The 25,051-nt window shown below is 41.1% G+C and overlaps 1 protein-coding gene across 5 annotated transcripts in view; it reads left to right on the plus strand.

The window, feature by feature from the left end:
• Positions 1-25,051, plus strand: part of ZZEF1 (zinc finger ZZ-type and EF-hand domain containing 1) — an 82,188-nt gene that overhangs the window by 21,563 nt on the left and 35,574 nt on the right. For 4 of the 5 annotated variants that reach the window (XM_073316182.2, XM_073316184.2, XM_073316183.2 and 1 more), the window contains exons 10-30: positions 322-413; positions 3,542-3,690; positions 4,201-4,312; positions 5,540-5,752; positions 6,435-6,535; positions 8,372-8,541; positions 9,706-9,839; positions 10,779-10,849; positions 11,335-11,449; positions 12,141-12,300; positions 13,347-13,468; positions 13,571-13,693; positions 15,477-15,643; positions 16,264-16,345; positions 17,046-17,247; positions 18,972-19,120; positions 19,405-19,645; positions 21,053-21,132; positions 22,506-22,599; positions 23,081-23,597; positions 24,337-24,501. In XM_073316182.2, coding sequence (XP_073172283.1) covers positions 322-413; positions 3,542-3,690; positions 4,201-4,312; positions 5,540-5,752; positions 6,435-6,535; positions 8,372-8,541; positions 9,706-9,839; positions 10,779-10,849; positions 11,335-11,449; positions 12,141-12,300; positions 13,347-13,468; positions 13,571-13,693; positions 15,477-15,643; positions 16,264-16,345; positions 17,046-17,247; positions 18,972-19,120; positions 19,405-19,645; positions 21,053-21,132; positions 22,506-22,599; positions 23,081-23,597; positions 24,337-24,501 — 3,259 coding nt within the window. The remainder of the gene's footprint in view (positions 1-321; positions 414-3,541; positions 3,691-4,200; positions 4,313-5,539; positions 5,753-6,434; positions 6,536-8,371; positions 8,542-9,705; positions 9,840-10,778; positions 10,850-11,334; positions 11,450-12,140; positions 12,301-13,346; positions 13,469-13,570; positions 13,694-15,476; positions 15,644-16,263; positions 16,346-17,045; positions 17,248-18,971; positions 19,121-19,404; positions 19,646-21,052; positions 21,133-22,505; positions 22,600-23,080; positions 23,598-24,336; positions 24,502-25,051) is intronic. The other variant, XM_073316186.2, reaches the window with a different exon arrangement.

Genomic DNA, 25,051 nt, shown 5'->3' on the forward strand with positions numbered 1-25,051 from the left:
TAAGAATTTTCCTGTTACTAATAGTACAGTCCCAGGAGAGACTGTGGCTGTGAAGACAGGGTCCTGAGGAAGGATATACTAACACAACACTGTGTTGTATGGACACCTTTTGATAGAGCATCATCTTTTATAAGCAGAATTACGAATGCCAGCATTATAATTTACTATTTCATTTGGACTCTCAAGTCTCATTCACTGGCTGAATCTTTGTTATAGAACAGAATGCTGGGTTTTGTTTTACTCCTCTCATTATAATTCTGTATCCATTTACTTTAAGGTGACAGTCCTCTAAACCTCATCCTATTTTCATTGTTCCTTTAGGTTTCCTTACTGAGACTGGAAAGACCAGAGCAAGTATCATTCTTTCTGCAGGAACTGAATCTACATTCCAGGTGACACAAATTAAAATAAAGGTAAGGAACTTGTTTGCATTATTCGAGCAGATTCTTGGATTAATGCTTTTTTCTTGGTGGTGGAATTTAGACAATTATTCACCTTTGATTGAATGTACAGCTTTGTGATTAATTTGCAAGAAATTTGAGCCGCCTCATGGAGTGACAGCAGTTTGGGTTTTGTTTTGTGTTTGCATGAGTCACAGGAAACTGCAGAAAAAGGAAAATAGAAATTTCATCTGGTTACAGAATGCTGCCACAAGTGTACTCTGTAGAGCATTCCGTCTATTTTATGTTGCTTTTGTCTATATCTTATTCAGGCCAATGAGGTATTTCTAGTTCTTGTGCACGTAGTATAATGCTTGCCATGTATTTAAACAGCAACATTACTTTGGTGTGGAATTAAAATCTTATGCCCCAAACGTTGGTAGAATCTCATAGCAGGACAGAAGCTGTGATGAGGTTTCTACAGCTTGCTTTTCCATTGTTTAATTTTTTTTATTAGCTTTTTAAAAAAACCTGTAGCTTACTTTACCAAAGCATGTATACATGCTTTGTAGTGCCCACCTGAATTGAGGTTGACTAGACTCTTGTGCTTATACGTTCTCATCAGTTGGGGATGGAGGAGAGGCCAATATCTCAACTGTTTAAAAATTATAGTGCAATGATACCTGGTTATAATTTAAAAAAAAAAAAAAATTTGCCACCACTTTTTGTATAAAACAGCAGAAAAGCAAATTGACTCAAAGTTAAGTTGGAGGTTCTTATTTCTTGCTTGGCTCCAGGCGAGATGGTGGCTAAAATGAAACTTCGCTGTGAATTTGATCCTTATTCTTTCAGAGATGTTTAATCTTTCTGAAACATTTCTTCTTCAAGTGCTTGTTCATGTCTATTCCAATCAGGCGGGTACGTAAATGATGGCTGGAAGATTTTCCCTTAGCAGCATCCGTTGGGTCGGCCTGGGTGCCCCCTGGAGTTGTGCCCTTATGGCACCTAATATATAGCCCTGCTGACCCACCACCCCTTCAGTTCCTTCTTACCACCAGGGACAGTGGCTGGAACTTCCCTTGGCTCTTGCTCAGCAAGTTTTCTTTGACATTCTGTCATTTGTCATTCTTTGTCATTCTGTTATAGTTAGTTGTTAGTAGTACCAGTTTAAAGTTTAGTATAGCATAGTTGTTGGCGGTTCCCCCCATTCCGGCCCCGGTGTCGTGGCATGGGATTTAAGAACTGTGTGGCTTGCGCCAAGTGCATGCCTAAGAGTGATCCCCACTCATCGTGTCTTCAGTGCCCGGAGAAGACTGATCAGAAAGATCGTTGCAAGATCTGCCACGAGTTCTGCCAGAGAACTTAAAGACTGGGAACCGCGGCTGAAGGTGATCCTCATGGAGGCAGCCTTGCGCCCCCACTCTGATATGGGCTTGAGAGATCCAAACCCGATGGTGTCGTCCTCGACGCGGAGCACCCCGCGCCTTCAGCGACCCTGCCGCTTTTCCCGGACCTTCTCATGCAGGATCATGGGCAGCTCCAGCACCCAAACCTGCAGTCGCTACATCTCACAGCATGGAGGCTCTATGGCTGAATCAGAACAAGTCAGACAGGTTCTCCTGGGAAGCAGGAAACCCTCCATTAAAACCACGTACTTGGCCAAGTGGAAGATATTTTCAATCTGGTCAACTCAGCGCGACTTTCCCCCAGCGCTAGCCTCAGTGCCCCAGATTTTGGATTATCTTTTCCACCTAAAGCAAGAAGGTCTCTCCTTGTCTTCTATAAGAGTACACCTGGGTGCCATCTCAGCTTTCCACCCAGGGGTACAGGGCCGCTCAGTTTTCACTAACCCCCTGATCAGTTGCTTCCTGAAGGGCCTTGACAAGTTGTACCCCCACATCCGCCAACCGGTTCCTGCTTGGGACCTTAACCTGGTCCTCTCTAAGCTTATGGGAAATCCCTTTTAGCCTCTAGCAACATGCTCCCTGCTCTACCTCTCCTACAAGGTCGTGTTCTTGGTGGCGATAACTTCAGCCCGGAGGGTGTCTGAGCTTAGGGCTCTAACGTCAGAGCTGCCCTACACAGTGTTTTTTTAAGGGCAAGGTGCAGCTCAGACCCCATCTGGCCTTCCTCCCAAAGGTGGTATTGCAGTTCCACATCAACCAGGACATTTTTCCTCCCAGTGTTTTACCCCAAGTCTCATGCAAGTAGCAGGGAGTAGAGACTCCATGCTCACAACATCCTCAGAGTGCTGGCCTTTTACATAGAAAGGACGAAACCGTTCAGGAAGTTGGTACAGCTTTTTGTCGCAGTACTGGACAGAACGAAGGGCCAGCCTGTTTCGGCACAGCGCATTTCATCATGGATTGTGGCCTGCATTACCGAGTGCTATATTCTAGCAGGGCTCCCAGCGCCCCCGATAATGGTGCACTCTACAAGAGCACAAGCTTCATCAACAGCCTTCCTGGTCCAAGTCCCTACCCAGGAAATCTGCAGGGCAGCGACCTGGTCATTGATACACACTTTCACCGCACACTATGGAATTACTAGACAGGCCAGAGATGATGCAGCCTTTGGTAGAGCAGTACTCCCGTCAGTGGACAGGTCTTACCACACCGCCTCCTAATTTTGCTTGGGAGTCACCTGATTGGAATCAACATGAACAAGCACTCAAAGAAGAAAAAACGGTTACTCACCTTCTCGTAACTGTTGTTCTTCGAGATGTGGTGTTCATATCCATTCCAATACCCGCCCTCCTACCCCTCTGTCGGAGTAGCTGGCAAGAAGGAACTGAACAGGTGACGGATTGGCAGGGCTGTACATTAGGCGCCATAAGGGCGTGACTCCATAGGGTGCCCAGGCCGACCTGACGGATGCTGCTAAGGAAAAATCTTCCGGCCATCGTGCATGTGCGTGCGCACACACCTGATTGGAATGGACATGAGCATCACATCTCGAAGAACAAGAGTTACGAGAAGATGGGTAACCGTTTTCTGTGTCATGTTCCTTTAAATAAATACATAATATGATTCCAAAGAATCACAGATCAATTTTGCCAGTCTCTGGTTCGATTTGAGTAACTCTTCCTTACAAGGAGAAACATTGTTTTGTCATTATCCTCATTTTCTCTGTGTTGCTCTAGCATTACATTCTCCTTTCAGGTTCGGAAAGGTGCTATTGGAGCCCAGTGTGGGTTGGTGTTTGCTTATAACAGCTCTTCAGAAAAATTTCATGCAGAGGAACATTTTAAAAAATTTGAAAGCTATGACAAGTGGAAGCTACAAGAATTCAGGCAATTTTTAAAAAACAGGTAAAGGTGGGCAGGGTGGCAATGAAAATTTTTTAAGATTAATGTTGCAGCAAACCTTTTCTACCCTGTTATGAAATTCAGAGTGTGGATGAGGTGGGAGAAGTAGTCTTTAAGTAATATTTCTTTGTGCCTTCTGCTGTAGCTGCAAATAAAGTCACTTGCCTCTGATCACCTAAAGGTCTACATTTAAAACTTAATCATGATCAGCCCAGTCTGAATGAAAATCTCAATTTGATGTTTTTGAGACGCTGTGTCTATACAGAGTGCTGATTCCTAGTAGCTGTATTGTTGCCTTTCTCTACAAGTATGCTATAAAATTATTGACTTTAAAAATAAAATAAATTTATGGCAGATATGCATTTGCTGGAGTCTGTGCATGTAAAATGTTTCTGCTGCCTTTTCCTGAATCTTTAATTTTTCTAACAGGTAAAAATAGTTGGGTAACATAGCAGTGGGGCAATCCCTATGTTTTTTTAATTATAACTTTGGTTAATCTGCTTTTATCTGCAGAAATGATTGTTCATGTGATGAGCTGGGAGAGGATGATCCTGTTGGCTGGTTTGAGATGGAAGAAGATTGGGATGAAGTGGCTATCAAAATGCAGCAGTGCAGAATTTCCCAAGTAAGAAATAATTAGAACAGACTGACTCAGGTGTGAATGAGGAAATGATTATCTTCCTGCTTTCTTGAAGACCAGCTAAATAATTATCTGGTTTCTGTTACCCAAGAAGAGGCCTTGACTAGAGCTAAAAAGTCAGTGAAAGCCATGTGTGCTAAGGCCACAGTTTATATATATTTAGCATGGACATTACTGTCTAAAAAGTATAGAAAGTTTCCACTCACTTTATTGTGTCAAGAGGATGAGTTCCACTGTAAGCCTAATGATTAGAACATGAAACAAGCTGTGCAATCACAGTTCTTCTGTATTCTAATTTGCTCACTTTTAATTACTACAGAATAAAGACTAGATTCTGCAACCCTTATTCATGATAAGTAGCACCTTGTTCCTTGAGTAATTCCATGGATTTGAATGGAACTAATTGAGTACTGCACTACTCAACATCTTAATTTGCAGCAATTAAAAGTGAAACTTGTTGTCTTCCAGTTGTTTTGGGTTCAATTTTAATTTGGTTTCAGGATCCCAAATCTCTTCTTCCAGGGGGGAGAAAATACCAGAGGTGCCTGCCCAGGGACAAAAGTGAAAAGTCCTCATTGCATAATGGAATCCGGAACATGCCATTTCCTTATTCAGTAGCTGTCTAAACTGTTATGCATGTACTGTACATATTCGTTCCCCAAATTTTGTGATAACAGGATTAAAAAAATACCTTTTGGACTCTGGGGATGCATTCCTTAATGGATACTCTCGGCTTCAGGTTCTTTATACTAATGTGGAAAGAATTGCAAGTTAAATGTGTGTGCATGTGTATATGTATATGTGTGTATATTATTTATATAAATTAAATAAATATAATTTACATTGAAAGTTTATCCTCTACTTGGTTTTTATATTAAGCTAATGATTTTCCACTTGCAAGGAAACCTGGCGCTATAAGATTAAGAAATAGAACACGGTTTACAAAATGAGTTAGATTGGTAATGAAATGACTGAGTTTGCAGGTGAACATGGCAGTCACAGAACCTCCTAGTATGTAGCTCATATAAAACCTTGGTATTCTGTAATGCTGTTCTAACTGTGGATTTTGCTAATGTTGGCCTTTAATAATGAAGCGGTGCTGCATGGGCAAGCAAAGTATGGAGGAAAATACACATAACCTGCACAAGATGTGAGACTCTTGAAATCAGGATTTATGAACAGCACTTGTGCTATTTTTATGTCTCTATCCAGTATTTAATGGTGAAGTTCTTGTGCACAAGGCAAGACACAGCAGAGCGCCTAGGAGTTCAAGGCCTGAATGTTCTGGGGTATCTTCGGCCTGTGGTAGGGGAGCCCAACAGAAGCATGAACTGTCTGAAATGCAAAGCAACAGATGATGGCATTTGTGGAACAACCCTTCTCCTGAAGACGCTTCATTTCATCCAACAAGTTGCACAGGACCTGGTATGTTTCTCTCCACATTTGTTTACTTCTTTAAAGCATGTGGTCATGTTACAAAAATAAATGGTGGTACACTAAAGATAAACCTAAGAGGCATTATAAAATAATGTAGTGGCCAAAGAAGCAAGCTGAAACTACATTCAGTGGTAATAATATGCAAGTCATGAAACTTGAAGTGTCTGGAAAATGACTTTTAGTATACTATGATGCCTTCTAAGAGGGCACTTTAAGTTAGGAATATGTCTTCTTTAGGGAAACCAGAACTGAACTGCATTTCCATATCTCACACATTATGATAAAGTGCTTAGTGTGATTAATGCAACATATATAAAAGTTGTGCAGCCTTTTAAATAGCCCTGCTGCATCTCTTGGAAGCATACAGGAGGATTATAACAGGTGTATAGACTAGAACTTGTTCTCCACTATTTGAGTGAGATAGGTCTGTGAGAAAGTTGAAACGTACAAAAGGAAGTGAAAATTGTAAGTCTGACTCAACAAAAAGAAGATCTAGTTGGTTCATCCTAATGGGAGTCTGACCATGTTGTGTCCTGAGCTGCAGTGGCATTTCAGATGCAGCTTGATATTTCTTTCATACTCCCATATGTTGCAGTTTTCACTGTGTTTTTGTAAACATGCATTGTGTAGAGTGAATTCTTTAATCCTATATGTTCTTTGCCTCTTTTAGGTTCATCAAAAAGAAAGTGGATTAAAGTACAGATCATTCTTGGACTTCACAGGCCTTGACTTGCAGCTTTTCTGGAATTTTTACAATAAACTACACCAAAAGTAGGGCCCTCCTCCATCACAAAGTTAGCCATAAATATGTTTACAAAAAGTGCATTTTATTCAGCTGATGTTTTCTGCCATTAAGCTGAAGTAGTCGATATTTTCCCTTCTCTCTGTTTTTTGTCTGGTTTTTTTAGATATAACATTAATGATGTTTGTAACCTTTAAGTTCCGGTACAGTGAGTTTGATTCCTGTTTAGGTGTTAGGGGTTGTTCTTTTTGAGTTCTGGGCTGTGTTTTCTTTACTCAGAGGATCTCTTAGTGCAGAGGTGGGCAAACTACGGCCTGTGGGCCACATCTGGCCTGCAGGACCGTCCTGCCCGGCCCCTGAGCTCCCAGCCGGGGAGGCTGGTCCCCGGCCCCTCCCCTACAGTTATGTTGTTGCTGCGCAGGCAGCATGGCATGTGCGTGCCCGCCCACCTCCCAGACTTTCCAATAAGCCTGTCCTGCGGCTCTGAGCAGCATGGTAAGGGGGTGGTGGGGAGGGTGGGTCGGATAAGGGGCAGGAGGTCCCGGGGGGCAGTCTGAGGACAGGGGGCGATTGGATGGGGCAGAGGTTCGGGGGGGGGTCAGGAGACAGAGAGCATGGGGGCTGGATAGGGGGTGGAGTCCCAGGGGGTCGGGTAGGAACAGGGAGCAGGGGGGGTTGGATAGGAGGTGGGGTCCTGGGGGGGAGGTAGTTAGGGACGGGGGTCCCGGGAGGGAGCGGTGGGGGGGAGGGAGCGTGGATGGGACGGGGGTCCCGGGAGGGAGCGGTGGGGGGGAGGGAGCGTGGATGGGACGGGGGTCCCGGGAGGGAGCGGTGGGGGGGAGGGAGCGTGGATGGGACGGGGGTCCCGGGAGGGAGCGGTGGGGGGGAGGGAGCGTGGATAAGGGTCGGGGCAGTCAGGGGACAGGGAGCGGTGGGGGGGAGGGAGCGTGGATAAGGGTCGGGGCAGTCAGGGGACAGGGAGCGGTGGGGGGGAGGGAGCGTGGATAAGGGTCGGGGCAGTCAGGGGACAGGGAGCGGTGGGGGGGAGGGAGCGTGGATAAGGGTCGGGGCAGTCAGGGGACAGGGAGCGGTGGGGGGGAGGGAGCGTGGATAAGGGTCGGGGCAGTCAGGGGACAGGGAGCGGTGGGGGGGAGGGAGCGTGGATAAGGGTCGGGGCAGTCAGGGGACAGGGAGCGGTGGGGGGGAGGGAGCGTGGATAAGGGTCGGGGCAGTCAGGGGACAGGGAGCGGTGGGGGGGAGGGAGCGTGGATAAGGGTCGGGGCAGTCAGGGGACAGGGAGCGGTGGGGGGGAGGGAGCGTGGATAAGGGTCGGGGCAGTCAGGGGACAGGGAGCGGTGGGGGGGAGGGAGCGTGGATAAGGGTCGGGGCAGTCAGGGGACAGGGAGCGGTGGGGGGGAGGGAGCGTGGATAAGGGTCGGGGCAGTCAGGGGACAGGGAGCAGGGGCGCCGGGGGCCGTGGATAAGGGTCGGGGCAGTCAGGGGACAGGGAGCAGGGGCACGGGGGGGTTAGGGGCAGAGGGTCCCGGGAGCAGGGGGGTTGGATGGGTCAGGGGTTCTGAGGGGGGCAGTCAAGGGGCAGGAAGTGGGAGGGGGCGGATAGGGGGCAGAGGCTAGGCTGTTTGGGGAGGCACAGCCTTCCCTACCCAGCTCTCCATACCCAGCTCTCCATACCGTTTTGCACCCCAATGTGGCGCTCGGGCCAAAAAGTTTGCTCACCCCTGTCTTAGTGTCAGTGTCTCGTAGAATAGAGACAGTGATGCTTGCTTTAGCATAGCACTGTGTGCTGGAAATGAGCTCTTCCTGTGAAGATTTTTCTCCTGTTTGTTTTTTTGTTTTCCTTTTAGCCCAAGGGAAGAGTGTCTCTCTGCCCAGACTGTGCTACTGCAGCTTCTTCAAAGCTGCTTCTCTGTACTTACTGGAAACAATAAATCTATTAAATCTCAGGAAGTTTCTCAAAGCAAAACTTCTGGCCAAACAGAAGCTGCAGTACAGCTCTACAAGCATTTGTGTGAAGGTTCGTTAATATTATGCTGTCACTTACTAACTTTGTTATTATTGTTTTGTTTTAAAGAAGGAGTTTATACTAGTGTGAACTTGGAAATTTTTTTTTCCAAAACCCAAGCCAGCTGCTGTTTCAGATTGTTGTGCTTTATTGCTATTTTAGATCAATGGGTTTAGCTGAGAGCTTGCTTCTGTACTTTCTTTGAGCCTCTGAAGAAGTGATCTTGAATCTGTCCTGTTAATATGTTGCCTGAAAGTGGTTGCAATGGCAAATTTTATTTCAGTGGAGCTGTATCTACTTGCACCAGTGGAGAATTTGGTCCTTTGACTTCAGTATTGGAATAAGTAGAAGGATTAGATTGGTTTATATTGAGTGTTTCTAACCTCATCACTGTGCTAGAATGAATCCACATGGTCGGAAAAGTACAAGTGAAATCCTGGCCTCATTGAAGTCGATGGGAATATTATCATAGATTTCTTTGGAGCCAGTATTTTGCCTTATATATTTAAGAACAATGTTTTCAGTAACTAGTATACGTAGTAAGAAATTATGAAAAACAAGGAATAGATGAATGACTTTGTACTGAGTGTGGTACGTTTCGGAAGTCCGTCCCCCCCCCAGTTTTGATAGTTGGTCTTATAAATAAATATAACATTGAAGGTCTTGAAGTGAATCAAGTCATTTGAATCAGAGGTCTTCTCGTCATAAGATCTTTCTTGCTAGAATTCAAAAGGCTTTCTCACATGTTTGTGTAGACAAGCCTTAAGTAACATTTAGTTTGCAGTAAGCTGGGTTGAAATCTGTCCTTTTTGAGTGTGCTGTCCATGTGGACTCTGCTGATACACACTAATAGTTCCTCACTGCGCCTTTTGATCCTACTCCCTTATCAAAGTGGGGTAGATCAGAGTGGACTAAGGAACTGTTAGAGCATGTTAACAGGGTCCATATGGACAGTTGTTGTGCAGCAGACTACCTCAATGTAAATTTACATCCCAGCATGTTGCAAGATTAATGTTCTTGAAGATCAATCCTTACGTGTGTGTGTGTGACGAGTATTTTATGTGCTTTGGAAAGACTAGTGTCATGGAAAAGAAATGAAATTGTATAGTGTATTAAAGATATATACTTGGTTACTGATTTGAAATTGTAACACAGTTTCCTTTTTTTTATGAACAGTAGTGGACATGAGTGATAGCAACTTCACATCCATGACAACGCTAAAGCAGGAAGTTAAGAACACATTGCTCAACGGAGCAGCTATCTTTTTCCCAGATAGACAGACCAGACAGGACCAGCTCTTCGCCATGATGGTAAACCATGCAATGAGAAATGATTGCTTTTGGTTTTGTTAGAATTATTTTCTAAGGTATCTTATCTTCATGCAGAAAAGAAAGCAGGTATCTGTTTATTCCTCTCTTTTTCTCCACAATCACTTCATTCCAGATGAGGAGAGCTTGCCTTTAGCTTTCCATAAAGTAGTAGTTTCAGTTCAGATGGTCTGTCTTAGAATGTCAGCCGTCAAAGGAAGGCTCTCTTATAGTCTCAAAAGTTAACCAGGGAACACGGCATTGTGAAGTTACATATTCGTGGTCTTTAAGTGATAGGCTCTGCTCACTTTACAAATAAATCTTGTACATATAATAACCCCTATTTTATATAGGAGGAAACCAGAGGCACAGAATGCAGTGACTTTACATATGTTCTAGTGTCCAAGTCTGTGTGAGAACTTAAAAGAAGACTGTTAAAATATTTTATGTCCTATTTTTCCTCATGATTTAGCATCTATTGGAATACTGACAGTATAAAATTCACGTGCTGTGTTTTTTTTAACTCTTGCGTGTGCATATGGATCTGTAGGATTTCTTATGTGTGATGGGATACTACATTTATGGTATAAAAATAAAATTTTGGGTAAGCACAGTAGCATTTAGAAAAGACACAATTAGGAGATGCGAGGAAAAGTGATTTAAATGCCATTTTAAAATCAAGATTTGCTTAGTGGCAGAGAACTTACAGATCCAATTTCAATGGTGACTGAATTTTGTTTAAAACATTTTTACAAACCAAGGATAAAACTCAGAAAATGGGTATTTTTCATAATGAAAATGCAGACCAAACATCTCTTGGAGTTGTGTAAATACTAATCCTTCTGTAGTCCACAAAAAGTATTTCCTGGTCCTGTCATTCTTTGTAATTCTTTGCTATTATAAAAAATGGTTTTTTAAACATAAACCTCTTCCATTTCCTAGAAAAACATCACAGAACAGGAACATAAGCAATCTGTGCATCTCACCTTCAGATCCCTGTGTATATACTTCAGGTAAGGCTCTTTGATATTGAAAAATAACTTTTTTCTCTGATTATCTTCATCCTACTGATCCTTTTCAATAATTCCACATTCTTCTGAAAAAAGAGATGCAAGTCAGCAAAATTGTTAATGCACTTTCTCTTTCAGAGAATAAAAATCTATACATCTTACTAATATTGACTGGCTCAAAAGGCAATAACAAAAGATTGCCCAAGGGTAAAAATAATTACTGAGGTTATGGTATATTGCCCAGAGTCTCTGAGCAGCATTGTTTACTGTTTTATCCTTGATCAATTTTTTTCAAACTACTGTTGTCCTTGTAAACAGTTGGTATTGTTTATATCTTTAAATTTATCAGTGTGGAGGTATTTTATAGAACATTTGATTTTTCCTTCAGAAATGATGTGCAAATGATCTCTGCAGATTATCATCACAACAGGGCGTCTGTTTCAGACTTCTGTCATTAGCTGTTACTCAGTAAGCTCTATTTTTTGTAGTGATCAGGATCCAGGTGGACTTTTATTGTTGCCAGATAAGGAAGTTTCTGAGGACTTTGACATCAGCCAAGTGCTGTCAGTCATGGATACCCTTCTGTTGGTGGCGGCGAGAGAGGTAGCTATCTTTTGAGATTGTCTGTTCTCACTTCTCCTTTTCTAAAGTATGTGGTATGCTCTCAAAGGCATGTTGCACATGAAGAGCTTGAAGCCAGTAGTTAACAGGACTATTCATATGAGTAAAATTAATTATGTATGATTGTAGGATCGGGCCCCCACTAATTTAAATATTATATGTTAAGCAGTAACAACGTTTTAATATTAAGAAGCAAGGCAACATACTGAATAGGTTGCCTTAGGGAGTTTTTCCATAGAGTTCCATAGTAACTGCCTTGAAGCTGTAAAAGAATTGAGCTAATTAAACCAGATTGAAGGGTGGGAACCATTCATGGTACCATAGGGTAAAGACTTGTGCTTGGGAAAGTAAGGACTTTTCACATGTGAAAATAATTAGCCTATGTTACAGAATGTGCTGAAAGCCTTAATTGATTGCCCCCAATGTAGTTGTAATGACTTACACCTGTTTGCCGTTCATCTTACTGAGTTACTGAAACAGCTTTCAAATATTGCTTCTTTATGAATTTTTTTAATCACTAGCAGTTCATATATGACTGGTCTCTTGCTTTTCATCTTTTTTTGTGGCTGGTGGTGTGCGGTGGGGAGGAGGGTGGTGTATCGCATAATCTGTCACACTGCAGTGCTGTGTGTTGTATTATTGTAACAATCATTGTTGTATTATTGCTTTTCAGTGTGAAATGATGATGCTGGATGTTGCCCAGCAAGAGAGTGGCACAGTACTGTCATCCTTATTCTGGTCTGTACAGGGAAGCCTCCTTTCATGGTGCTACATACAACTTAAGGGCAATGATAATACAGCCAAGAGTCTTGCCATAGAAATACTTAAAAAATGTAAGTTCCAGAGTGGAGTCAGTGCCTAGTGTACACAATATTACATGACTTTAAAATATGATCTCAAGAAGCTGATTCGCATTTTTATCTCCAGACACTTATCATGGTATCTGAAGCATCCTTATAATTCTAGTGCTCCGAACAAATTTCAAAATTTGGCCCAGAGCCGTCTGGACCAATTTACAGTAATCACTATGGTTAAAGTTGTTGGATTATTGTTATGCAGGAGAAACTAATTTGAACCAAAAATTTCACTGGCTATTGAACCTATGAAGAAACAAAATTTAGTTACAGGCTTCCATTTTCGATATTTTTCTTTAATTGTCCGTTATTAGGGCATCTTCCCTCCATCTCCCTCAAAAGTAATACCCCCCCCTGGCTGAGGCAGCATGTGGTTTTGGTAAATCTGGGTAATCACAAGAAAAGCTGAACTCATTTTGTCTGTAGTACGACCTATTAATGTAGGTATTTTTCAGGCGCATATCACCATAGCATGCTTTGTCTCAGCACAGCATCCCAAAGTTACTTGAATAATTACTTGGGCCATAAATGTAATGGTTGAGTGGTATTAAATTTGTATTTTGTAATGTTGAGCTATTTCTAAATTCAAACCTGGATTATATTCTATAGTTTTTATTTTTATACTAGTTAACTGAACACTTTAGATTGACTGACTGAATACCTAAAAGTTGCTGGCCTTGCTCATAATTCATGTTTCATTCCTTAGTGTAACAATAATCCAGGAAATCAGAGTAGGGTTATTGAAACAGGGGTTTTAGCTCAAGGAGATGTAGTTTGATTACAGTGCTAGCTTCTCTATGAATTGTGCTTTTGGTGGTGTTAGTGACAGAGTGTCCTATTGCCAGCAGTGGATATGTGCATAAAATTGTGTCCCAACTGCCTTGTTTTGGGGCAACACCCGTCTTTCTCTATTTTGCACAACATCAATCCCACTAGAGCTGCACAGTAAAAACACAGACTCCCAGTAGTGAATCCTCCATTTGGCTAACTTTCTATTACCTAATGTTTTTCTCTTTCTTTTTTAGATGTGGGCCAGTTCCTGTCAAATATCAGAACAATTTTAGAATCACTTTTGTCCCAATACAATGGAAAATATATAGTAGAAAAATTAAGTAACTCTGTTTTTGCCATGGCAACCCGTCAACTGGTAGGTGAATGACTGGAATGTCCTACCATTTTCCTTCTATGTGAATATATTTAAGAAGGCTTTGTAACTTTTAGGTTGTTTGTTTTTTTCCCCCCCCCTTAGGTGACTTTCTTGTTGGATTTCTGCACTTTAGACATTCCACACTGTACCCTACTTCAGGGTTTCAGTACCCTGACACAACTGCTGAAGAACCTTTGTAGTGAACCTGGAGAAAGTCTTAATAAGGTAGCCTAAGATAGATATAGATACTTTACACCTCTGATTCTCTGTAACCTTTTGAATTCTGCATCTCCTTTGCCCACCATCAGTGTATCCGATGAGCTCCTGTCCCTTCAGGATCTCTCTAAAGTGATTTTTGAGCAGTTTTTTCGCTGAGAAGTCACATCTACAAGTATGCAACCAGGTTACGTAAGAAAATTGTTCAGAACATACTACCCTTAAAGGGACTATGCATTCACATCACCTTATTTCAAAAGATCACATTTACTTACGTAAAATGTGTTGTAGATCAAATGAAAATGCTATGGTCACTTAGTTCAGTGGTTCTCAACCTTTTGCAGACTATTGCACCCCTTTCAGGAGTCTGATTTGTCTTGTGTACCTCAAGTTTCACCTCACTTAAAAACTACTTGCTTACAAAATCAGACATAAAAATACAAAAGTGTCACAGCTCACTATTACTGAAGAATTGCTTACTTTCTCATTTTTGCCATATAATTATAAAATAAATCGATTGGAATATAAATACTGTACTTAAATTTCAGAATATAGTATATAGAACAGTATAAAACAAGTCACTCTGTATGAAATTTTACTTTGTATTGACTTTGCTAGTGCTTTTTATGTAACCTGTTGTAAAACTAGGTAGCTATTTAGATGAGTTTATGTACTCCCTGGAAGACCTCTGTGTGCCCCCAGGGGTATGCATATCCCTGGTTGAGAACCACTGACTTAGAATTTAAGTCAGTCACAATGTGATAAAAATAGAATCGCTTCCTAGATTAAGAAGTTAATGTGAATTAATACTGTGGATTGCATCATAAATATATAACAAAAGAGAGGACTCGTGTCCTGGGAGCTTACAATATAACACATAGCTCTATGTTGGGAAAATTAATGGGATACATTGGTTTAAAGGAGAGAGTGGAAGTTTTTTAAAGGTTACTGTAAAGTTTGAAACAAGGTTGGGACCCTACTTCCAAGTATATGGAGCTGCATGATGAAACGCAGAGCCAAGAGTGGGAAATGTATATCTGTTCTGGTTCTTATACCACACCAGTCATTGCGGTATGTGAGTTTATGAAAGTGGAGAAAGGGAAGGGGAGAGTGGACTGCAAGGGATGGAGTTGGAGGAGAGTAAGAGGAAAAATACGAGCAAAAATATATTTAAGGGTGAAAATATGCTTTTGTTCTGAAGGTGGGAATGAAGAGCTTGCACGTGATTTAGTTAAACAAGGTGGTGAAAGATTTTGAGGAGTAGTGATGCAATTGATATGGCAACAGAGGAAGATTGTTTCAGTGTCAGCATTCTGGATAGACTGATTCTGGAAGAGATGAGTGACTGGGAGTCCAGAGAAGAGATGATTTATAGTTAACCAAAGCTTGAATAGATAGGAAAGACTGGGTTTTGGAGGTGATAAAAAGGAAGGGAAGATAAGGTTTCTTGAGAGCCTGGGTATGGGAGGAGGAGAGATAAGTAGATGATGACACTGAGATGATGAGCCTGTAAAATACATAGGACAGTGGAGAAGGATTGAAGACAGGAGAGAGATAAAAGAGGAAAAATAAAAAGTTAATAAAATTCTACTACATGCTTCATAATCTTATTTAGCGTCATTCTTTATAGTGATGTAAGTAGAGGGATAAGTGCTTATGGTACATGTATGTGTGTATATGGCTACTTTAAGCCATGGACTCAAGTGTGAAATAATGTAGTGCTGTAATCCTCCTACTGAATGCTTTGCATTTGTACCCTGTAAGGTGAAAGTTGTTGTATTTAATTATACAGGTGGCCATGGAAAGCTGGCAGCAAGAACAACCCGTGGTGCTGCGAACATGGACAATGGAATCTCCTCACAACTATGAAAATAATTGCCATGAGGTCTCCGTCTTCCTTTGTCCTGGGGCAACTTACTTTGAGGTGGAATTTGATGAAAAATGTGAAACAGAAAGGAGGTAACTTAATAGTGTGCCATCTCTGACTCCAAAAACTATTCACAAAGGGGCAAATCCTGCACTGTGTGCAGAGAATCATTACCTACTGCACCAACTCTTCTTTGCACCAGTGCTTAAAGATTCTTGATGCAGCTGAGCTCCGACTTGAAAGGGTGCAGGCAAACTCTTTGCACAGGCCCGGAGTGTCAAGGCTCTGTTCCCTCAGGCAGTGGAACTGTGCTTTCCGTTGATTGATCTGGTATTAGCGCTTGAAAAACCTGTGGCTATCATTGCATGTTCCCAGCATTCACTTTACCTTACTTGAGCACAACTATGCCAAAGTTCAGTCCTTTCTGTAAGTTACCTCTGTTTCTTTCGAGCTTGCCACTTAGAAATGCTTAATATTTTAACTTGATATTAAGGATCAGGGAGCTCTGTTGTAGAAATGACCGTATGTGCTGTATGAAGTAATGAAATGTTTATATAATCCTCTAAAGCAGTAAATGTCTCTGAAGGGAATGTGTCTACATTGCTGAGTCTCCAGAGTGGGGTGGTTAGGGAAGTATGAGAAATTCCAAAGTAAACTAGCCCCAAAATTTTAAAAATAAAAATGAGTAAGTAATGAGTTGCACTCTCCACAGGTATGATTACCTGGAGTTTACTGATGCCAGAGGTGCAAAAACTCGTTATGATACAAAGGTTGGCACTGAGAAGTGGCCCAAGGTGAGTGACTTTAAAATATTGTGCAAAATAAACATATGTTAATATTAGGGTATCCTGGAACTCTGTGGTGTTTTAGCTTCATAGGTAAGAGGTTCTGCAGAGACCTTGTAATCTGATAACTTCTTATCTTTGGTGGGGTGTGTGCCCACACCTACCTCTAATTCTCAGAGGGAGGGGGGTGGTGGTGGTGGGAAATCCTGTAATTCCACAGTGATGCAAATGAATAGAATGAATGACCCAAAAGGTCCTTTCCAGTACTAGTATGATTAACTCCCTACCAGTTAGTATGTAGAAAACCATGTTTCACTGTAGTTAAACATACAGTTGAAATTGTTCTCTGATCCCCTTGTACCTCATTAATTTTAAATAAATCTTGAGATGGCAAGTTGAATTCATTTATTATTTTCTTGTGGCCACTCAGGTGCTACTTCATAGCTACCCCAGTGTAATCTTTCTCTGCCATTATATTTTTTTTAAAATCAAAAGCTGTTTTGTGGGCTGAAACTTTCAATTATTCTTGTGAATAGAAAGTTGAAACTTTAATGGCTGTAGGCTTTTGAGTCATCTGATGGGATGCTAGCGCATATTACAGAGAAAACATGAGAATATTGACAAACACAATTGCTGAAGGAAATTCATGACCCCGAAATGTCTTCCTGTCATGTACATTTGGCAAAATGATTGTTTTGTTGCTCTGTAGAAAGTGACCTTTCAGGCTGGCCCACGGCTGCAGTTTCTCTTTCACTCTGACAGCAGTAATAATGAGTGGGGCTACAAGTTCTCCATCACTGCTTATGGCCTACCCGATGTCGCAGTTACTTGGGGCTTGGATTTGCAGCTTCTTGTGTCCAGGTTGATGGGGCGCTTGGCTTCGCGGAGTATGGCACTGAAATCCCAACTGGGTAAGTTTTTGAATTAGTTTCTCTAGCAGTCATGTTTCCATGATAGGGACGAGGTGCAAGAATCTAATATATTATATTCTTAAAAGGAATACAGTTTGTTCCAGCCCACTCATATTTGAAAACAGAATGTCCTAACAAGGTTGCCAGTTACAGACCAAGTTGGTAATAACCAAATTTATAACTCTTTAACCTTTTCTCTGGGAACGTTACAAAAAAACTCCATCACTACTGGCACCCTTTGCAGTCTTAAGAGGCCAGGAGTAGAATGGACTTGGAGACATAACTACTCTGACCCCTGGCGGTGGTCATGTTAAGTGTTAAAGCACATTGTGGAGGGGGAAGTTTTCATTGCCATTGCATATGCTGTGTCTTTTCTCTGGATTTCATGAGGATTTCGTTCTCCATGGTTTGGCAGCATTACATTTACACCAGAAAACGGAAAAAGTAAAAATTTATAGCACATAATTTATGCTGACTTTAAAATGTTCCGTTTGATCATTTGGAATTTCTTAAATCTAAAAGCAGCTGGGGGAACACTTATTTCAGTTCTTGTATTGGAGCACCATATGTCACCATAATCTATAGTTTATTTACTAGACCTCTGAACCATAATGCAAAATTCATTCTGATATTAACTTCTGCTTGTGTGTGTTGAGGGGTCAGTATGAAACTTCATGAGTGCTTTGTAGTGTAGAATCTGTCCATGTGATTTGGCCAGATTTCTGTTCTGTCTACCTAAACTTTCCCTGAAGTTTTCAGTCACAATTCTATGTTTGATTGTTTACATGTATTCTGGTATCGCCCACAATATATTAAGCTCTGTCTACACAGACAGGGAAGTGCAATCCCTGCCCCAGAGAGCTTGCTATTTAAGGCCCTTGTGCCACAATCTCTTATGCACATATTTAACTTTAGTCATATGAGCAGTGAATTCAATCGGGCTACACACATAAGTAAAGCTAAGAATGTATGTGTTTGCGGGGATTTAGGCCTGTGAAGATAGACAGCATGCAAAGGGTTGGCCACAGGTATTAAAATCGTATATGTATGTTTCATATATGAATTAAGATTTTCAAAAAATGGAGCCCAAAGATAGGAACCCATGTCTGTATTTAGACATGTGCTTTATTTTTCAAAAGTGCTGAGCATCCTGTAGTTCTCATTGAGGTCAACAGGAGCTTTTAAGTTGTCAGGACTCCAGAAAGTCAGGCAGAGGCCTAGCTTTCGGTTTGGGAACTTACGTTTAGGGTTTCTATTTTTGAAAATCTGTACCTCAATGTATATGTTTTAATGCATTTTGTTGCATGCTAGGGCTTATGGCAAGTCAGTGATGGATGAAGTAATAACCCTGTGTCTGTAGCTTGTAAAGTGCTTTGAGAACCTTTTTTAATGAGTAGTTCGATACTGTGGTCATGAGTACAGTATAGATGGGATACATACATTCAGGGCCTTTTACAATAGTAACATGCTGTAGCATTGCATTGGTTAATCTGCATTAATGCCAGCAGTAAGACGGTACAGGAGCAGTGTGATGTCTGTTGCGTATGTGGCACTAAACAACATGAGTAACTGTTAATCTAAGACTTTTTTGTTCAACATGCCATTTCCTTTTTTTTTCCTTTTGTGGCAGGTTTTTAAAATTGTGCATTTTTGCAATCATATAAAATTGAACAAAAATATTTAGTATTGAACATAAATCCACATCTGTCTTGCTGTTTTTGCAGAGCTAGGTAGTGAAGCAGAGTTGCCTCCCTCAAAAGTGACATCAGTTCTTAATTCTCCTTTATGGAAACCTGTCTTCAGGCATCAGATGTGTCCTGAGGCGACTTTGGAAGCAAATGAACCCAGACAAGTGCACCAAAATAAAAAAGAGGTATTTAGGCCACTGTTTCTGTTTTATGGGTAGGAAAACACTATGCATGAGAGTGGTTTTGTTCAGGCTTAATGAGCTGACACATCTCTAACTGTACACTGCTAGGCTGAGGCTGCCATCTCATGGGCTGTTGAATTGTCAAAGAAGAGAAATTTTTGTTCTGTACTCTTTATATTGTCATTTTGACTGTAATGTCTTTCTGAGGTGTGGGTTGTTCAAATATATAAATGAGATGTGAGCGTTTTTAAACCGATATTAAGTAAATGCTTAAATACTCTTTCCAGATGAAGAACTCTCATGCAGATGACTGCCGTAACTTTCTTCTCGACTTTGCAAAATCAGATCCTTCCCAGGATTTTTGTGGGCAAAATTCTGAGCTTTTCAAAGGACTTATACAGGCATGTAAAAAACAGGCCCCAAAGACAGATATAGTTGCTGGTTCCACTGTTGATCAAGCTGTGAACGCCACATTTGCTGCTTTGGTGTATCTCACTCCAGATTTATACGGGAAGCTACAAAAATATGGTAACTCTTCTATTAGTGAATATATCAATAATGAAGGCTGATACTTTGTAAGAAATCCTATTATAATTCAGTTGTAAAACTTGAAAAATGTATTTAGTTTCATAAATATTCAGAAGGTTAGAGGTTTCATCCTGTACAAAGAAGATATTACAGTGCTGCACTCACCAACTAGGCAGACCTTGCCACAATAGACTGTAATAAGATTATAATGCTTTGTTAGTGTTTTTCATCATCACAGCTCTTTACAAAGGTTAGCTAATCATCACAAATCCTCTGAGTAGGATAGGCAAATAAGGTTATCCTTGTTTTAAACATGAGTAAACTAAGTCTTTTCATAGAACAAGGAGTAATGGTCTCTAGTTGCAGTGGGAGAGATTGAGGTTGAATATTAGGAAAAACTTTTTCACTGGCAGGGTGGTGAAGCACTGGAATGGATTACCTGGGGAGGTGGTGGAATCTCCCTCCTAAGGTCAGGCTTGACAAAGCCCTGGCTGGGATGATTTGGTTGAGGATTAGGTCCTGCTTTGAACAGGGAGTTGGACTCGATGACCTCCTGAGGTCGCTTCCAACCCTCATATTCTATGATTCTAAGCCAGAGATGTTGTGATTTAACCAAGTCCACAGGGACATTGGTTTTTGCACGGGGATTGTAACTCAAAGGTATCTATCTTCCTACCAGTTGTGCCACTAGAACACAACTCTCTAATTCAGCCATTTTTAGCTCTCGTTAAATGTTTCCTAAACAGCAAGGAACAAAGTATTTATATTTTAACAATACTGTTTGGGGAGGAAATGCAAATTAATCCGCTAAATATTGTCACGCTATGGAAAGTGAGCTTGCAACCCACTGTGGTTTTTAAGTTAATATTCTGCTCCTAACTCATGCAGTTGGCTCTCGGTATTTCAACTTGTACCTTTCCAGAGAGTAGGGTTGCCAACTTTTCTTTCTAATGTGCAATACATTACTTCTATGTCACAACATGCTATCTGAAGTAAGTTCTCATCTGGTGAATAAAAATGTGCTATTTGGACTCTCAGGGCCTGATTCTGAGGGGTACTGAGCACATGCAACTCCCATTGAAGTCCTAGGAATAGCCTCTGTTTGTCCTGCCTGTACATTTGCAGGACCCATATGTATTGACCGTAACTGTACATACTCATTCATTATTCAACTTTGCAAATAGGTCTGCAGTCAGGGTACAATAGATGGTTTTAATGCATTACCAGCCTTTATAGTATATCTGTAAGAACAACAGGGAACAAAACCTGCCTGGCATCGCCTTAAGAGGTAGTTGATAGGGTCTATCACAGCCTTTTGCAGGTATCTTATTTTATTTTAAATCCTTAAGTGATGTGAAACTGAAGCAGTGAATAAAAGGACTTTCCTCTTTCTTTTTGTTTTTACAGTCATCAGTGGAGGCAAGATGCCTCTGAATGAAGAGTTTGCACAAGTATATTCTCTGGCTGATGGGATTAGAATATGGATGGTAAGGTTATTCAGGATGATTATTTCTATTTGGGTTTTCTTCTTTCACATATATTTTTGCTCCTGTGTCCCAGTGCAGAGTCTGTGTCACTGTACCTTGAAATGCCTTTTAAAAATGGTTTTGTTGTGGGGAGGGGTCTGTTTTTATTTTCTCTCAATGATTGCAGATCAGATTTGTTCATCTTAAAAGTAAAAACATATTTTTCCTGACTGCCAACCCTGCAGTCAATTTTGGCTTTAATAGTCCAGCTTTTAGGCCTTTCATGTCATGCATCATTACCAGTCTTTAAAGATTCTGCAAGCCAAGCTCTTCCCTAGGCTTTTCAATGAAGGTGCAGGGGTAGAATTTTGACTGGCAATTGGAATTTTTGATTATAGTATCCTAGAAATGGAGGGCTGGAATGCACCTCGAGAAGTTATCAGGTTCAGCCTGTTGTGCTGAGGCAGAGTTTCCATAATGACAGCCCTACATTTCTATGATATTGACAGGTATTTGTCTAACCTGTTCTTAAAAACCTACAATGACAATCACCCCTGGAAGCCTATTCCAGAGCTTATGAATCAGCCAGAAAGAAATATCTCCCTCACATAGTTATTTTGGCTCTATTGTGCTAAACGGAGGAGAGGAAAGAGTAGTAAAATAATTGTGGGTTTTTTGTCATTTAAATCACCAGCTGTGGTTGAAGATATGCACAGGGATCAGATCTCTTCACTGAAAAGAGAAGACACACACCCACACCCACACAGTTACTTTTACCTGATTTAACGCTTGTGCACAACATGTCTGAAAGAACTGGGATCATCAGCTTAGCTTTCTTTTGGCTTGAAAGAGTCAAGCTTTTCAGTGGATTTCACTGGGTTGTGCCACAGGCTGACCAGCAAGACATTCTAGACCAAGGGTAGGCAACCTTTGGCACGCGTGCCAAAGGCGGGGCGCAAGCGGATTTTCAGTGGCACTCTCACTGCCCGGGTCCTGGCCACCAGGCCGGGGGGCTCTGCATTTTAATTTAATTTTAAATGAATCTTCTTAAACATTTTAAAAACCTTACTTACTTTACATACAACAATAGTTTAGTTATATATTACAGACTTATAGAAAGAGACCTTCTAAAAACATTTAAGGTTTCGCGTGCCAGTAATACATTTTAATTAGAGTGAATAAATGAAGACACGGCGCACCACTTCTGAAAGGCTGCCGACCCCTGTGCTAGACCATAAAGGACTAGTCCTGTATTGGAGGCTTAGCATGTCTTAAGAATCTCAGGAGTGGACTAATGAGATTCTCTAATTGTGGTGCAGTCTCTGTGCTGCCATGCCATCTGGATAGGCAGGATTTCACGTCTTTAATTAATTTAATTAATATCCTGTCTACAGTTAGAAATGAAGCAGAAGTTCCTGATGGGTAAAGCAAATGATACAGCAGAGAAACAGAATGTAGAAATAAGTGAAGTGAACCCAGAAATCCTTGGTAAGTGTCTTTCCTGATGGCTTAGCCTAACTTTCTTATGTAGCTCTTCTCATTTTTTCTGTGCGCAAGGAAATTAATTAGCAATTTAGGCTATCTTATGTTTAAAACTTTGTGGACCAGGATAAATTAGCTGATTTAATGTGCACTGTCTCCAGAGATTTTTCCTAAAGAATGAGAAAACAACCAGTGCACTGGATCGTCTGACTGATGATTGAACTGTCATTTTAAAAACTTTTTTGTAATGACACTTCACATGTCGCTGCTTTGTATAGTTGGTGTGAATATTTTGAATAGGCACTTGATGTTGGGTGATCCAGACTCACTATCAAGGGGCAGGAAACCATACTTTCAGGACTTTCTGGCCAGAAGATAAAAAATTAAGAGCCAATTTTTACTTAAATTACATAAGAAAGGTATTACACAATATGTGATATGGTGATTCTACTAACTTGCCTTTTTCCCCTCAATTTTTATGCTGCAGCAAAACACTGTATTCAGAAGAGCTTATTGTTGTTAAAATTTTTGCCTGTGAGAGCAAAGGCAAAAGATCTTGCTTCTGATAACTGGGTTGCTTCAGAAGTAGAGGATGTCCAACAGTACCACGATGGTAAACGTCAAAGGACTAGTTCTATCGTAGAAGCAGATTTTCAAGCAGCAAACTCATTGTCTTCGAATGGAGTAACTCATCCTGCTTCTACAGAAAGGGGTCAAGTGGTAGACTCTGACACAAAGATTAAGCAAGTGCCAGACCCACCCCAATCCGAAGTAGCCTCTGAATCTCAAAGTAAGCTCCTTGAAAATACAGTTTCACAGCAAGAGGACACAGCATCTCCTCCCTCCACTCCAACTCGCAAATCTCAGTTCAGCCGTGGAAGACTAAGGCTGTTATCTTTTAGATCAATAGAAGAGCCTAAATCAGTGCCCACTGTGAAGGAGAAATATCCTGTACTGAAAAATATATTAGACTTTATTAAGGATCAATCACTTTCTCATGAAAGGTGAGCAAACTTGAAAATTTGCAGTCTGTCATATTTAAGGTTGAGAGATTTCAAAGGTTTCAGATGATGGGATAAAGCATATTTTTATCTTACTTTAGTAATATTTCTCTAATTTCAGGTTCTTGAAAAACAGTCCATTATATTTTGATATCAAAGCATCAAACTTATGGCTCACAACCTACTTTAGGCTCCCAAAGAATATTTAATCTGACTCATTTAACTCACATAGAATTTCAGGATTATGAATAGTGATTACATTCCCTTGCTGTCCCTATGCTGCAGTTTGCCCTGCTTCATCAAATCTGCTTGTGAGGTGGTGTTGCGTCCTGTCTGTGGTTGAATGGGGAAAGAACTGCTTCTGGAAATAACAACTGCCTAGCTGAGTTAGTGGGTCTTGGATAACAGATCTAGAACAGTTAGAGAAGGGATCTTCAAAGGGCCAATATGCAAATTTTAACTGGAGGACATTCTTCCAGAACCAGCCCAAGGTTTAGAGGTTGGAACAGGGAGTTGGGAATCCTGGGTTCTGTTCCTGGCTCTGCCACTCACCCTGCGACTTTGGGTAAAATATTTGTAAATAACCCATTATTATTACCAAGGTGTTCAAGGCAATATACAGTACAGTTAATTTAGGTGCCAACTCATCAAACTTGTTTAACTTCTCAAGTGTTGATTGCATTATGAGGTACTGAAGAACGGGTGTTTTGAAGTCGTCATTGGGAGTTTGTGTTTTTCCTAGTATTTTAAAGGTCCTTGTTTTGAGAAAAGCTCAAGCCCAAAGTATCCTAGAAGTGCTGAAGACAATCCGCCAGTGTTTAGAATCTCTTGGGCAGCCTCACTGTTTCCATCCACCCTGTGTACTCTTTCTCTTGGAACTTCTGGCCTGCCAGAAAGATTTTACAAAGTAAGTATCTTTCTTAGAAAATTGGAGCTAACACTATTCTGTATAACATGTCTGCACGCCCTGACTCAATACTGATTACCCAGGGTGAAAAGAATATGAGAAGTGACGCTCTTGTGAATACAGATACAAGAGCAAGTGCATATTTTGTGCTGAGATCAATATTTAAGTTTGTGTGCACACTTCCTATGGTGCATTTTGATCGTTTACATTTTCATCGTGGTACTTGGAGAATTAGTTGCGGTATTCCTATTTATACCAACAGGGGCCAGCAGCTTACCCGCAGCATATAGCTATTAAAATGTTCCCAGTTATCTAACTGGATGACCGAAAACACAGAAAATGAGACTAGACTAGTCTTCAGACATTCACACTCTTCAGCTTTGTTTATTATTTCAGTTTAAACTGTTGCCTAAATAGGATCAGTTATCTTATTCCTTCTATAAGAATTTAAGCTGGAGCTCGGCTAGCTGGGTTAGATTAATTTTAGTTGCTCTGTCAGCAATACTTGTTTGGGAGAGTTCTTTTCCCTTTTGTGACTTTTCTCCATAAA

Source organism: Lepidochelys kempii, chromosome 17 (genome assembly GCF_965140285.1).
Source record: "Lepidochelys kempii isolate rLepKem1 chromosome 17, rLepKem1.hap1, whole genome shotgun sequence".
Lineage (NCBI taxonomy): Eukaryota > Metazoa > Chordata > Testudines > Cheloniidae > Lepidochelys > Lepidochelys kempii.